At 28.5% G+C, this 14,535-nt stretch overlaps 1 protein-coding gene across 1 annotated transcript in view; it reads left to right on the plus strand.

Annotated features, from left to right (window-relative positions):
• LOC148305701 (lachesin-like) overlaps positions 1-14,535 on the plus strand; it is a 168,609-nt gene that overhangs the window by 121,119 nt on the left and 32,955 nt on the right. The window contains exon 4 of the mRNA XM_088266294.1: positions 1,237-1,395. Coding sequence (XP_088122420.1) covers positions 1,237-1,395 — 159 coding nt within the window. The remainder of the gene's footprint in view (positions 1-1,236; positions 1,396-14,535) is intronic.

A 14,535-nucleotide genomic window follows, 5' to 3' on the forward strand; every position in this document is an offset into this window, starting at 1 on the left:
CGTAAGTCTTGTAAATGCCCATACTTCTTCATCTATGTTGAGATGTCAACAAAATAATATGAACCACTTACCCTAATGTACGCAGTGCTGTCCTCTTACAAAGCTGCAAAGACTTGGATAAGTTTACTTCTTACTCCATACTCAGATAATACCTTTCATAGTTTCCTACTACGAACTCGGTTATATGCTTTCTGCAAATAGACGACATAATGCTTAATGAAAAATACATCCTTAGTGTTTCTCTTAATACGTTTAAGAGAAATATTGTTGGTGTCTATTTGACTAGTTGATGAAGAAAATTTCTATTTTTTGATAAAAACATGTAATGTAAGTTTATTTACGTAGTTTTACTTTTACGTACATGACAGTTTATTTTAATTTTTAGATTACTTATGTGAAAACCTCTTATCGGAATGTTATTTTTTAACTTTGTTTTATTATGTTATTATTGTTAAATATTCTGTTGGTTTTCCAATCATAATAAAATAATAATAATATAAAATAACACATCTTTTCAACATCTTTTCGACATTAACGCCTTCAATGATGCTAAACCAAGATGATACAACAAGTTTCCCTAACTTTTTCTTGTAGTAAATGCTTGCTAACTTTTTACTTTTTCATCTTTTATTTTTTTAAGTTTTTTATTTTATTAAAAAAAAAATCTAAAATAATTTGTGTTTTCTGATAGTCAAGTATGTTTTGTATTTTATATCAACACTATTATTCTAGTTGTACTTATAATACCTATACCCTTATACCCTTTACTATGGCCTAAATTATATTGTGTACCCACACACAGGCCATGCCTTTGTGAGATCTTTTTTTGTATTCATATTTATATTTTATTCATATTTTTTCGTATTTGAATTTATATCATGTAATGCAAAAGAATTTTTAAAAAAAGAAGAAGAAAAAAAAACGCATTCACTGCTATCCTCGTACAAGGTTGCAATACCTTGATGCTAAGCCAAGACGATACAACTTGATACAATCACTTTCCCTAACGCATTCACTGCTATCCTTGTACAAGGTTGCAATACCTTGGATAAGTTATCATAGCACTTTACAAACTGTTATTTTGATCTCCCTTTAATGATGCTAAGCCAAGATGATACAACTTGATACAACCACTTTTCCTAACGCATTCACTGCTATCCTCGTACAAGGTTGCAACACCTTGGATAAGTTATCATAGCACTTTACAAACTGTTATTTTGATCTTCTTCCATAAAGTGCCGCCCGATATCGTGGACTCTGCCACCAGCAGCGACGTGGTGGTCAAGGAGGGCGCCACCGCCCAGCTGGCGTGTGCCGCCCGCGGTTCGCCGCCCCCCAGCGTCACGTGGCGCAGGGAAAACAGCCGCCCTCTACCCTTGCCCAACGGAACCGAGGGTGAGTGTTGAATGGAGCTGTTTCATTTGGTTTGGAGGGATTACAGGTGCAAACCCTGTTTAAATCACATAATATTCTTGATATTTTCAATATAATATTTTTATAGTTTCTTTGTAATATTTTAAACAAACACACTTGTATTGTGCACATTTTTTAACCCTTTCCGGTCCTTAAAATTTTTTTTAAAAATTCCAGCAGGTCCACAAAAGATTTACAGCATTACAGGGTTAAACAATACATTCAAGTTTTTTTTAAATAAAACTATACTTGTGTTAATTTTTTTTTAATGTATGCAATATTTTCTCTTATTATTACATTTTACACTAAATACGAGCGAGAACATAAATAGGTTTGCTTCTATTTTAACACTAAACTAATGAAGAAAAAAATTTCGAATGACAGTGGACATAGGTCTCACCGGAATAAAGTCGATGTCGAATGACATTCGATATAGGACCGGAAATGTTTATACTGTTTATAATGTTTATACTTGTTGATGAGAATAATATTATCAATAAGTTAACGTCAATAAGTCACTAAAATATGAAGGCAAACTAGATTACACTAGTAAAAGGAAAACACTTATTTTTTTACCACTTGAGTTATATTTATTCTATTTCTTGAGTGTTTTTCGCAGATACTTAGTGGCACATTTTATACACTTTATAAAATAAAACAACTTTGTTTTTACCACTTTTTATTTTACATACGGTTTTGACAAGAACCTTGTCATCATCAGGTTTATGTACTTTTTCTAAAACATTGAAAAACTCATAGTTAGGTTATAGTTAATTATACTTCCCTTACGATAACAAAAACATCCACGCACTCCGTACACCATGCGAAAATGTGATTTAAAAAACAGGAAAAAATAAAAAGTGATGAAAACAAAGTTGTTTTATTTATTAAATATTTATTTTAAGCTACATATAAGCTACAGATGCTTCCATCTTCGGGTCTAAATATAAACTAAATATTACTTAAATGTTAAAAAAATGTGTTTTTCTTTTACAATTTCATCATGTCTTACCACAATGTGAATGCCGAAACAATACATAAAATAGATTGCATTTGGCATTAAATTTGTGGAATGATGAGTTAATTATTCAAATAAATTAAACACTTGTATAATACGACTTATTATAGTTTTTGTAATGACAAAACATCCTTAACCTGTCCGGGAGTATGGACGTAAATGAACGTCGGTGCGAATTTTCCTTAAAGGAGTATGGACGTTAATGAACGTCGAAGTCCGTCTGTCAGTTGGTATTATGTAACTTGTATAGCAATCACATCTGTGGATATTTGTGTGTAATTTTGTCATTTTTGAAAAATATTTCCAATGGGTGTTTTTCAAAAAATATGTTTTAACATAATTTCTATCTTCATAATACATCGATTTAATGAAAAAAAATATTTCATGTAAAAAGAACCCACTCCCCAGAGAAAGTCGGACTTCAATTTTTGTACTCCCGGTTAATTTAAAGGTTAATTTTTTAAACAAGTCTTGTGTAATGAAATAAAACTATGTTTTGCTTGTTTACATATGTAAGTGGAGTAATAAATATTAAATTAAATAAAATATATCATAACCTGAACATATTAATACTACAATACATTAATTATTCTGCTGAAAAATTATATGTTAAGTCAAGGAATGAAAGGTGATTTCTCCTAAAAAGTGAACAGATATTGATAAGAAGGGTAACTAAATATAATAGATCTACAAAGATAATTAGACGTTTTGGAGTTATAAATAAATATATATATATATAAATATATATATATATATATATTTATATATATATATATATATATATATATATATATATATATATATATATATATATATATATATATATATATATATATATATATATATATATATATATATATATATATATATATATACATATATATATATATATATATATATATATTTATATATATATATATATTTATATATATTTATATATATATATATATATATATATATATATATATATATATATATATATATATATATATATATATATATATATATATATATATATATATATATATATATATATATATATATAAATATGCACATGTATGTATGTCAGATCGGGAGTCGGAATAATCGTCGGATTTGTATGAATGCGGAAGAGGTGAAGATTGTTTATTAAAACATAGTCGTGTGGCATTATATTTTCTCTGTCTACCTCTGCGGGAATCGCTGCGCTGCGCTGTGATCAACGTTAGTACAAAATTTTAATTTAAGAAACAAAAAATAACGCCAATGCAAAGAATTTATTAAGTACAGTCAGTTGTCAAAAAGCACGCTGTTGACAATAAGCAATGTTGAAAACTACGTTTGTTGCTCTTACGTTCATCAGATGGCGTTGCCATTTCGTTAAATGTTTTTACCTGTCGCTATCGAAAACACCTATCATTGGTGTATAAAAATGATTCGATTTCAGAATATAACAAACAAAAATTGACATTTTTATTTTCATAAATATACGAATTTTTTCATGAATTTTTATTTATACAGAATCTTTATGTAATTTGTATTTGTACATATCAAACCTGGTTTCTATTTAAATATATATATATATATATATATATATATATATATATATATATATATATATATATATATATATATATATATATATATATATATATATATATATATATATATATATATATATATATATATATATATATATATATATATATATATATATATATATATATATATATATTTATATTATCCACTGACACTTCGTGATGGAATTGCATTTTTAATTTATTATTAGATTAAAACCAATATTTTTAGCTTTTCCACTTTTTTATTTGACCAGCGACCGGGTTTCGTCGTTACCAAAATCACCGACCAGTTTGATGATGTTGGTAACGACGAAACCCGGTCGCTAGTCAAATAAAAAAGTGGAAAAGCTAAAAATATTGGCTTTAATCTAATAATATATATATATATATATATATATATATATATATATATATATATATATATATATATATATATATATATATATATATATATAATATATATATATATATATATATATATATATATATATATATATATATATATATATTTAAATATATATATATATATATATATATATATATATATATATATATATATATATATATATATATATATATATATATATATATATATATATATATATATATATATATATATATATATATATATATATATATATATATATATATATATATAAATATATATATATGCACATATATGTGTGTACGTATGTATTTAATATATGTATATTTACGTATGTGTATTTCAATTATTCCACATAATTTACCTATTAAATTTCATCAATACCTCAATTAATTGTTTTGATACACAGCCAAGCGTAAAATTACATGATTAGATGTAATTCTATCCACACGCATGTGTATTACGTGTCCCTTCTCAGGATCAAAAGGCTCTACATAGACCGTGTTATATTATGCAAGGGATGCCACCAAATCTTGAATAATAAATTATTCATATGTAGAGATAACAAGATGCTCTGCATCCTCACATTACAATGATATTCAATGTATCAACGATAATTAGTTATATACAAATCCATAAGTAACCCTAGTTGGTAGTGATAGAGGTGACTTTATTTTTATATTTGTTTTTATTTTTATTTTTGACCATCAATGTTCAAACGATATATGAAATCTTCTTTATATATAATTTAAATAGAAACCAGGTTTGATATGTACAAATACAAATTATATAAAGATTCTGTATAAATAAAAATTCAACTATTCGTTTGTTCAAAGCTTTAAATTTTCCAAAGTAATTGTAAATGTTTTATTCAAATACGGCATATTTTCGTATATTTATGAAAATAAAAATGTCAATTTTTGTTTGTTATATTCTGAAATCGAATCATTTTTATACACCAATGATATGTGTTTTCGATAGCGACAGGTAAAAACATTTAACGAAATGGCAACGCCATCTGATGAACGTAAGAGCAACAAACGTAGTTTTCAACATTGCTTATGGTCAACAGCGTGCTTTTTGACAACTGACTGTACTTAATAAATTCTTTGCATTGGCGTTATTTTTTGTTTCTTAGATTAAAAATTTGTACTAACGTTCATCACAGCGCTTCCCGCAGAGGTAGACAGAGAAAATATAATTTTTGGAATCTGAGCCCACCATCCACCCGCAGCAGTTATAGAGTCCTGAGGGACTCTCTGTCAGCTGCACATAGAGGAAAATCTTCAAAATATTTCTGAAGAAATAAATATTACTCTATTCAATTAATGAGGGGGGAGGAGGATGTACGGACAGAGGCCGACACTTCATCCCCACCCCTCGGGATCCCCTCATTACCTTTTTTAATTTTAATAAAATAAAAACAATAAGAACACAACAAAAAAAAATAACAATGTTTCCAAAAATAAAATAAAAAAACAGAATACAATTTAAGACGAACACAAACAATGACTTAAAGACTAAAGTAATAGAGAACTAGTAACTAATATTTAAAAACAAAAAAAACACCGTTATTTACATTTAGAGAAAATATAATGCCACACGACTATGTTTTTATAAACAATCTTCACCTCTTCCGCATTCATACAAATCCGACGATTATTCCGACTCCCGATCTGACCGCGTTCTAATATATAATAAAACAACTATTTAAGTATGTGGTTTTTCCATTTTTATTTTATTCGACAAGTGACCGGGTTTCGTCGTTATCGACATCGTCAGACTGGTGATATCGGTAACGACGAATTCCAATCACTGGTCAAATAAAACAAAGGTAGATAAAACTATATTGTTGTTGTTTTATCATATTTAATATTTTCATTGTTATACAAGCATTGAGAAATTAAACATGTGCTTTCAATTTTCTTTTTTTTTTAAAGTTTATTAAGCCAGACTAAGCCACAGCAACGCGTGGCTGTGATTAGCTAGTTTTAGATAGCAATTCAACACTCATTTCCCACCCGAAGAAAGCTAAATTCGGGAAAGATGGTATTCCTTATAGTAGCAGGCCTATCTAGAATCAGTTGGGGGTTCTCTTTCGAAACTTGAAATTGTGTTATGTAACTTTGTATTACGCACACAAGCACCGCTATGATTTAATATATTTTAAACGTATTATTTTATGGATACAAAGGCAGAATGTGCTGTTTTTGTCGAGAATATAATATAATACAATATATTACAACTAAGATATGGCAAATAGTATTCTCAAAGTATATAATATTTAAAATATAGTTTTTTCAAATAAATCTAGATGTGACAATATTTGAGGTTTAATTGATATCTCAACGTGGCTGAGGAAGAATATGAAAGACTCGGTATTTACAGGGCTTAAAATCTGTCATATATTAAGTGATCACTATATAAATGTATTACATTTACCATTCTACCCATGATTGACATACAACTTTAGTATGTGGTTGTCACTCATTACACTTGTGTAAAATGATCCCTTTAACCAGCTTTTTATAGATCGTTAGCCCTGTAAATATCCAAAACTCCATATTCTTATATATTGAGATTATTTTAATATAATTTACTCCACAGTGAATAAACCCAGATTTGTGAAAAAATATTTGGGCACACTTAAATTGTGCATAATTTAGTACTGAAAAAACAGATTTTTTTATTTGCCGCTTCTTTTTTTACATCCTCGATATTATTTTCTTTTGACTGACAACAACACTACTCAAATTTTTAACTCATATATGTATCCAATTTATATGTAGTCGAGTTCAGTAAGCTTTTTATTTAGCAAATACCCTTATTTTTAAATGTTGTCAAAGTTCTTCCCGAATCATTTCATATATAAGAAGACGCGTGAAAACATGATTTTATATAATGAATTCAAAAATAACGGCGGATACCCATATTTGTGAAGATATATGTGATCAAATCCAAAATTTTGTGAAGAAAATCACTTGTTTTTCAATATCTTCAAAAAACATAGAAAAAGAGTTTCTTGATGGTATTTTGTTAAAACTATTAGGATAATTTAATGTTGTGTCTACACACTAAATTTTCAGTTGCGCATATTTTTGGAATGCCCAGAAAATTACGTTATCCCAGCAAAAACGGCATATTTTTAACCTAATATTTACCCGCTACAGGACAGAAAGTGTTGTTTTTGCATTTCGAAGAAAAGGTTTTGTACTTATTTTTTTTAAATAAACTTAATATTTTATTAAATATCCATTAATAAAAACGGGTTTTACCTAAAAAGATCTGTTGCACAGTAAAAAGTCCGATAAGTGGCTTGATATTTATTTTTAAAACATTATATATTTTTAAACTTTAAATCGATCTCCCGAAAAATCAAGTTTTTGAAATATGACGTTGTTGAAAGGAATGAGCGATATATTCAAAAATTTTCCAAGATTCCAAAGTTATTTTGATAAAGCGATTAGTTCCAATCAGTATGATTCATACATGATAAGACGTCACGTACTTCAATTCATTTTCTTTCTTCACATACACGTATGTTACAAGATCTACTAGATTACAGAGAGCCGCTACAGGTATGTACCACATATGTCTCCTTGTTTCACAAGGATCACGTATTTCTGCGTGTGTGGGAACTGCGACCGCCAATGAGACATTACGTTAGTCCTCAAATTTAGTGTGCGGCGCGTGATGCGTGAAGCTGTAAGCTAAAAGAAAAACTTTGAAACTAAATAAGATAACTTATCTTCTACATACATTTATTTTCTCTAAACTTACTAATTAATTTAATCAGTAAAAATAAAAGTTTGTTCATTCAAACTGAAACTAAGTCTTATATGATAAGATTATTTTCCGTTTTTGCTAATATACATACAAGCACTATCTGCCCTCATATTTTAATCATTAGGTTCAAACCTTGAGCAATATCGCTAATCTATTTTTTTTATTTATTCAAATGAGAAGAAAATAAAAATTAAGATATTAAAAGGGCCTTTAACCTGTCATTGATTGGTTTAGTGATCGCTTTGCAAAAGTGCAACATTCACCATTCTACCCACGATTGACAATTGCACCACTCAAAATTTTGGGACTCCTAAATATTAAATATGATCAATCTCATGACACAGTATATATCAGTTCACAACAGCGATCTATGTGGGATTAAGAAAGTTTTTATTAAGCAGAGACTTAATTATAATTATAATTTAAGAATTTTATTATAGAAATTATAATTTAAGTGGACAAAACCCAGATTTGTGTATATGTATTTGGACACTCTCAAAATGTTGAGAATAGCGTAATTTTATTAACTAATTTGTAGATATTTGTTCGTATGTATAATTGTGGTATTTACCTAGTAAAATTTAGATAAAAAAATTAAGAATAAAAGAACTACGATGGTCAAAAATTTTCGCATTCTTATAAAATTATTTTCTCTAAATTGCTTTTATAATATTTTTTATTGAGATAATATCGCTAAGGCTCTAACCTCAAAAATAGTGATATAAATTACACCTTCCCTCGCACGTCTTTCTTGTTCCAGTGTACATAATATATCTAAGGGTTGAATTTATTATATTGGTCCAAAGCACAATGAATCCTTTGAGTTTGGCAATCGAGGGGGAAATTGATTTAACTTTCAACAGATACTTTAAGAACTATCTTCTCGCGAAAATATATATAGAGAGAGAGCGCTCAAGCGATTTCAATTAAGTACACATCTACCCGAATATCATTTTTCTATGGAGAAGATATTGAGGGGAATCGAATGATTCTTATTGTGTAGAGTACTAGCGAATAAGGGAGAAATCGTTCCGAGTAATCAACTTATGTAGAATGCTCGCTTATATAAAAACGTGGTTTTCATAAAAATCCTAAGTTAATAAAATGTTACCTAAAAGAAAAAATATATCAAAGATTGAGTAATATTATTTTACTATAATTAAAAACATTTTTCTTCTTCTAACCCTTATCCACTCCTAATGGTGCATAGGGCACTGCTTCGTTAAGAATCGGTTTAATCTTGATCTTTAAATTTATTAATGGTGAACTCTCAAATCATTATCAATGTATATAATATTATAATAATCCAATCTCACATTTCAATAACTTTTTTCTCTTTGAAACCAAATATTTATTTCAAAGTAAAACTTATTTTTTTAAACAAAGACTGTGTTTTAAGCAGAAAAAAATGTTACTTGGTTTTAAATAAAATTGTTATTAATTGATTATTCCAAATTTAGGAAAAATGATGAGAGACCATTTAAAAAAATATATTTCTTGATATTTACGTTAATTTTGCAATTGATGGTAATCAAACCCGCGACGCCTGTTTTGCAGTCAATCGTCTACCCAATTACGCCACGGCACCTATCCATCTGCTTTCGTATAAAAACGACATATGTTTCGTCGACTTAAAATATATATGATAACCTCGATAATTCATCAACGTGTTATCACACTAATTTCTTTATTATATATGGAAAACATTTTTAAAAGTATTCAAATTATATCTTTATAAATTAATAGACTTTATTTTTATCACTTTTTTAGTAATACAATTCAACCTACCGGTTTCAACAATACATTGTCATCATCGGGGTTTATTTTGAATCAAAAAAATTAAGATAAACCCTGATGATGACAATGTAACGTTGAAACCGGTAGGTTGAATTGTATTGATAAAAAAGTTGTGAAAACAAAGTCTATTAATTTTATAAAGATATTATAAAATATACCACAAAGTATCTGCGGAAAACATTCAACAAAATATATTCAAATTATATTTGTGTTCAATAAAACCAATTCGTACAATTGTCATCATCCATTGGGTGAATTATCCAATTTCCAAAAATTATAATAAAAATATTAATAAATGAAATGAAGGGTGCCTTTCTTTCATAAAAAAAAGTAATCTAGAAACATTCATACATTTTTATTAGCTTAAAACATACCGCGTGATTCCGAGTAATAAAAACTATTTTGAAGAAACGACAAAACTACAATGACATAACAAAAAAATGAAGCAATCGATAAAGTCGAAGCGGTCTCTTGTTTGATGATAAATGTAGAAATGAGAAAATACTGGAAGAATGTTAGACCGAGATAAGAGTTTTGGATCAAATTAATAAAAGTGTCTTAAGAAGATAGTTTAGTACATGAGCATAGAGAGAATGTTTGATAGAAGAACCATTTATGAATCGAGTTTCAACGGGTGTAGAAACCAAGTAGACCGAAAAAAAAATCGACCAAGTTAATCAATTATGTGAGTGTGGTTTATAAAGAGATTCGTAGTTGTGGAAGTAATGGTATACTTTATCGTATACTACAACCATCACGCCGTTTCACTGCAGAGGTAGGCAGAGAATATAGAACGCCCCACCCTTATGTCCCGACATTCACTCCTAGCTTCCATCACGTCCATACATCTAGTCATACATGCCCTCCGATTACGTAGACTTTTGACCCTACCAGATTTTAGGTTCCGGTCGTGCCAAGTCTTTTTTGGTCATCCTCGTTCTGTTCTCCCGTTCACAATTGCCAAAAATATTTTAGCCATTTTCTCGTAATTTATTCGTTCCAAATATCCCTACCACCTTAAAAATCGTTTTTTTAATAATTTCAAATCTCCCTAATTCAGTTGCACATATTATATTCAATTACAGTTTTGTATTATCTCTATCTATATTTACTTGCAAATGATGTGATGATTTTTTACTAAACCATTTTATATATTGTTCATGAAACGAGGCAGCCCCATACAATCCAATTGCTAAAAGTTAAAAAAACAGGTTGGGTACAACAAAGTAGTAACCACGTGCTCTCGCCATTTCCGCGCAAACAGATTTAACTGAAAAACAAATTTCATTTGGTTGAAACGAGCGCAGAAAGATTAAGCTGTCTTGTGTCTACGACAGAACGTTTTATCTAAATGATCTAAGTCTTAAATGATCTAAGACTGCCAAGAATACGATATTCAAAGAAAAATTGCTTTAATAGCGTTTAATACGGGAAATTTAAATTAAGAGTTAATTAAATTCAGCAGAAAAAAAATTGTCGGGGTGGCACAGTCTGAAGAGTCAAAGTAAAAGGATTTTCATGCAATGATGCAACATTTAATGCCCATAATTCATTATGTAGCAACATTTTTTTAATCCATGTAAAATTTAACGTAATTATTTTTTCCTGAAAAAACGTTTTTGTAATGACAAAATAAGTTTTCAAAAATAAGTGTTCGAAATAATGATATGGTTTTAAAAAGAAATGATTTATTGAAAGAAAAGGAGTTAAAATACTAACAAAAATAATAATAACCAATATGCATTCTTTAAAAAAATCTGGTGTGGAAAGACGTGTTACCCCTACGGCAGTCGTTGAATGAATTCCGTGTTTCGTTGTATCCCCTTAGTCAAAACAACATGTCTTACGTCATCACGTTGAAATGTTGGACGAATAACTAAACCGCTGAATGTAGATTATTAATATACATTATCAATATAAATTACATAGAAATATGGACATATGATGCTTTCATCTACATGTGAATAGTAAAAAAACATCTCTAGTTTTCGTGTGTAATAAAATAAAACCCATGAAGTGTTTAATTTTAATATTATACAAATGATAAAAAATATATATATAGATACTATATACAATATGTCATTCCACAAAGTTAATGAAAACTTTTTTTATTTCCTCGTTATTCAAAGGGAGTGGACTCGCAGCTTCCTTAATACAATACAGATTGATTGCCTTGTTAGTATTCACTTATTGCTGGTATGTGAATGGCTCTTGGGCCGACGTGCCCTGTTTTGTTATCCAATCAGAATTTCTATAAATTAATTCGTCAAAATGTCGTTTGCATCTCGCTTCTTGCTGATAGAAAGTGGAATTACAATTACTAATTATACAGTGTCTATCAAACCCTGACAAGAGCCGATATATTATTAGCATATGTGTAGGTACGATTGTTTGTGTTCGTACGAAGCAGTCAATCAGGAATGGCATAAATTAAGGAAAAATCGTGTAGTGTCAATATGACACAGCCATGTAAACGGTGCCAGTTAAATTAAAATTTATTTTAAACATTAATTAACATAATAAGCTTAAAGCTTTTACACGGGAAAATATACTTTGAAAAAACTTATTTCTGTCTTTAACATCTGTTTGATCAAAAATTATTTTTCTCATTTACAATAACGATACATTAAGAAATAAATGTTTTGCCAAAATACGTTCGTATTTGCTTTTTTTATCTTTAAAACGTTGTTTATAATTTAACGGTAAAATTACCACATTTATTTTATTTATACTTATACCCCAGGATTTCTGTATGCGAATAGATGTTTTCTAACTACTCATATTGAAAAAAAATTGCGGAAAATTAATTTATTTGTTCAGAACATATCTTTAAAATGACGAGTTATTTATGTATTATAGATAAACTTAATAATAAATTTTTAATTTAAGGACAGTGAAAATGCGAAAAACGGGTCGCAATAGATTTTAATAAACGTGACGCTACATAAATTTTTACTTAAATATTGACAAAAAATGCTTTTATATTTGTACAATTTATTTTAAATTATTCATCAAATTACTAGTTATTATATTGTATTGTGCACTGTTTCGATGCACTCTACGTCATGTATGAAGTTTGATATTGATAATGATAACATCGAATCACTTCAAAAGTGGTATTTATCAAGTAAAAATATTATTCAAAATGGAAACATAAATCACCACAATGTGACTGCGGAATTATTTTATGAGTGTTTTGCAATTAAATATTAAAATTTTTGAAGTAATCTTATTTGTTCAAAGTATTACTGAAAATAATGTGAAAATAGTTTGAGGGAAGGTAGATATTTTTTGACCCACCCAATCATCCCTCATCGTAAGATACCCAGCATTAAAATATAAATTATTTATCACGAGTATGCGATTGGTTGATATTTCTATTATAAGAGTATCTATCGGTAAGCACTTAACTGAGCACAGGATTTTAAGGGTAGGAAATATTTAACCACACCTTGAACAAATAAATTCCTACCGAGACCGCATTTGGTATTGTGGGTTTCATATTGATTTGTTCAATATCCTAACTTGAACTTAATTGGATCAAACTGATTGCACCGCTTAAAAAGCTTTATAGATTATATAGTTTATCACGATAATTAGTTACTCGTTCTGGAAAATTAACCTTGTAAAATCATATTTGACACAAACATAGTAGGTACACAGACGCATCGTTTGTAAAAAGAATATTAAATGCCCTTCTCTTATGCTATATGGATATACAAAACAAACATCTAATGAAAAAATACAATGTATGTTTATTTGATCTAGATCTCTAATGCGTTAGGAAAATAGTATGATACGTATTGTGATGTCAATAGATATAATTCCTATGTTGCAAACCCAGATATCTGAAGAAAGTTTTGAACACACTTTAAATATTGTGAAAAAAATAAATTTACATTTTGATATTCCAACATAGTTAAAGAAGAATTCGGATTTCTGTGTATTTACAGGTCCTACGACCTGTCGTAAGCTGGTTTAAGTGATTAATACAGTAACAATCAACATTCTACCCATCATTGATTACCACACTACTGTAATTTTTAGAAGTTCTACATCAATCTCAGAACACAGTATATTTGATATTATTTTACATTCTGGGAAAATATTTATGTTTTTACTTTTAAGCAAGTTATATGTACATGCGTGTCATAGACTAGTTTATGTGATCACTTGATACACGTGTAGTATATACCATTCCATCCATCATTGACAACAAAACTACTGTAATTTTTAGAACTTCTGGATACATATATGATCAATCTCATAACAAAAGTACATATAACAGTATTTTACATACTGGGAAAATAATTTTAGTTTTAATTTAAGAGTGGATTCTGTAATTTTCTCTTATATTGACATTTTCGTATGCGTGTTAGCGGGTACATTAAATTTGTATAATAAACAATCAGGTATAATGGATTTTCGCCGACGCGACATTCAATCAGCCGCAAAATTAAAGCCGCTCTCGCGTTTCTAATCACGCAACCCCTGTCTGTCTATATTGATGCTTTAGTCTCTTCATTGTAAACGACAAATTATTTTAAGCAGAATTATTATTAATGTATCGAGCAATT

This window comes from Brachycentrus maculatus, unplaced genomic scaffold, assembly GCF_059751285.1.
Source record: "Brachycentrus maculatus isolate JH-2025_06_01 unplaced genomic scaffold, ASM5975128v1 h1tg000264l, whole genome shotgun sequence".
Lineage (NCBI taxonomy): Eukaryota > Metazoa > Arthropoda > Insecta > Trichoptera > Brachycentridae > Brachycentrus > Brachycentrus maculatus.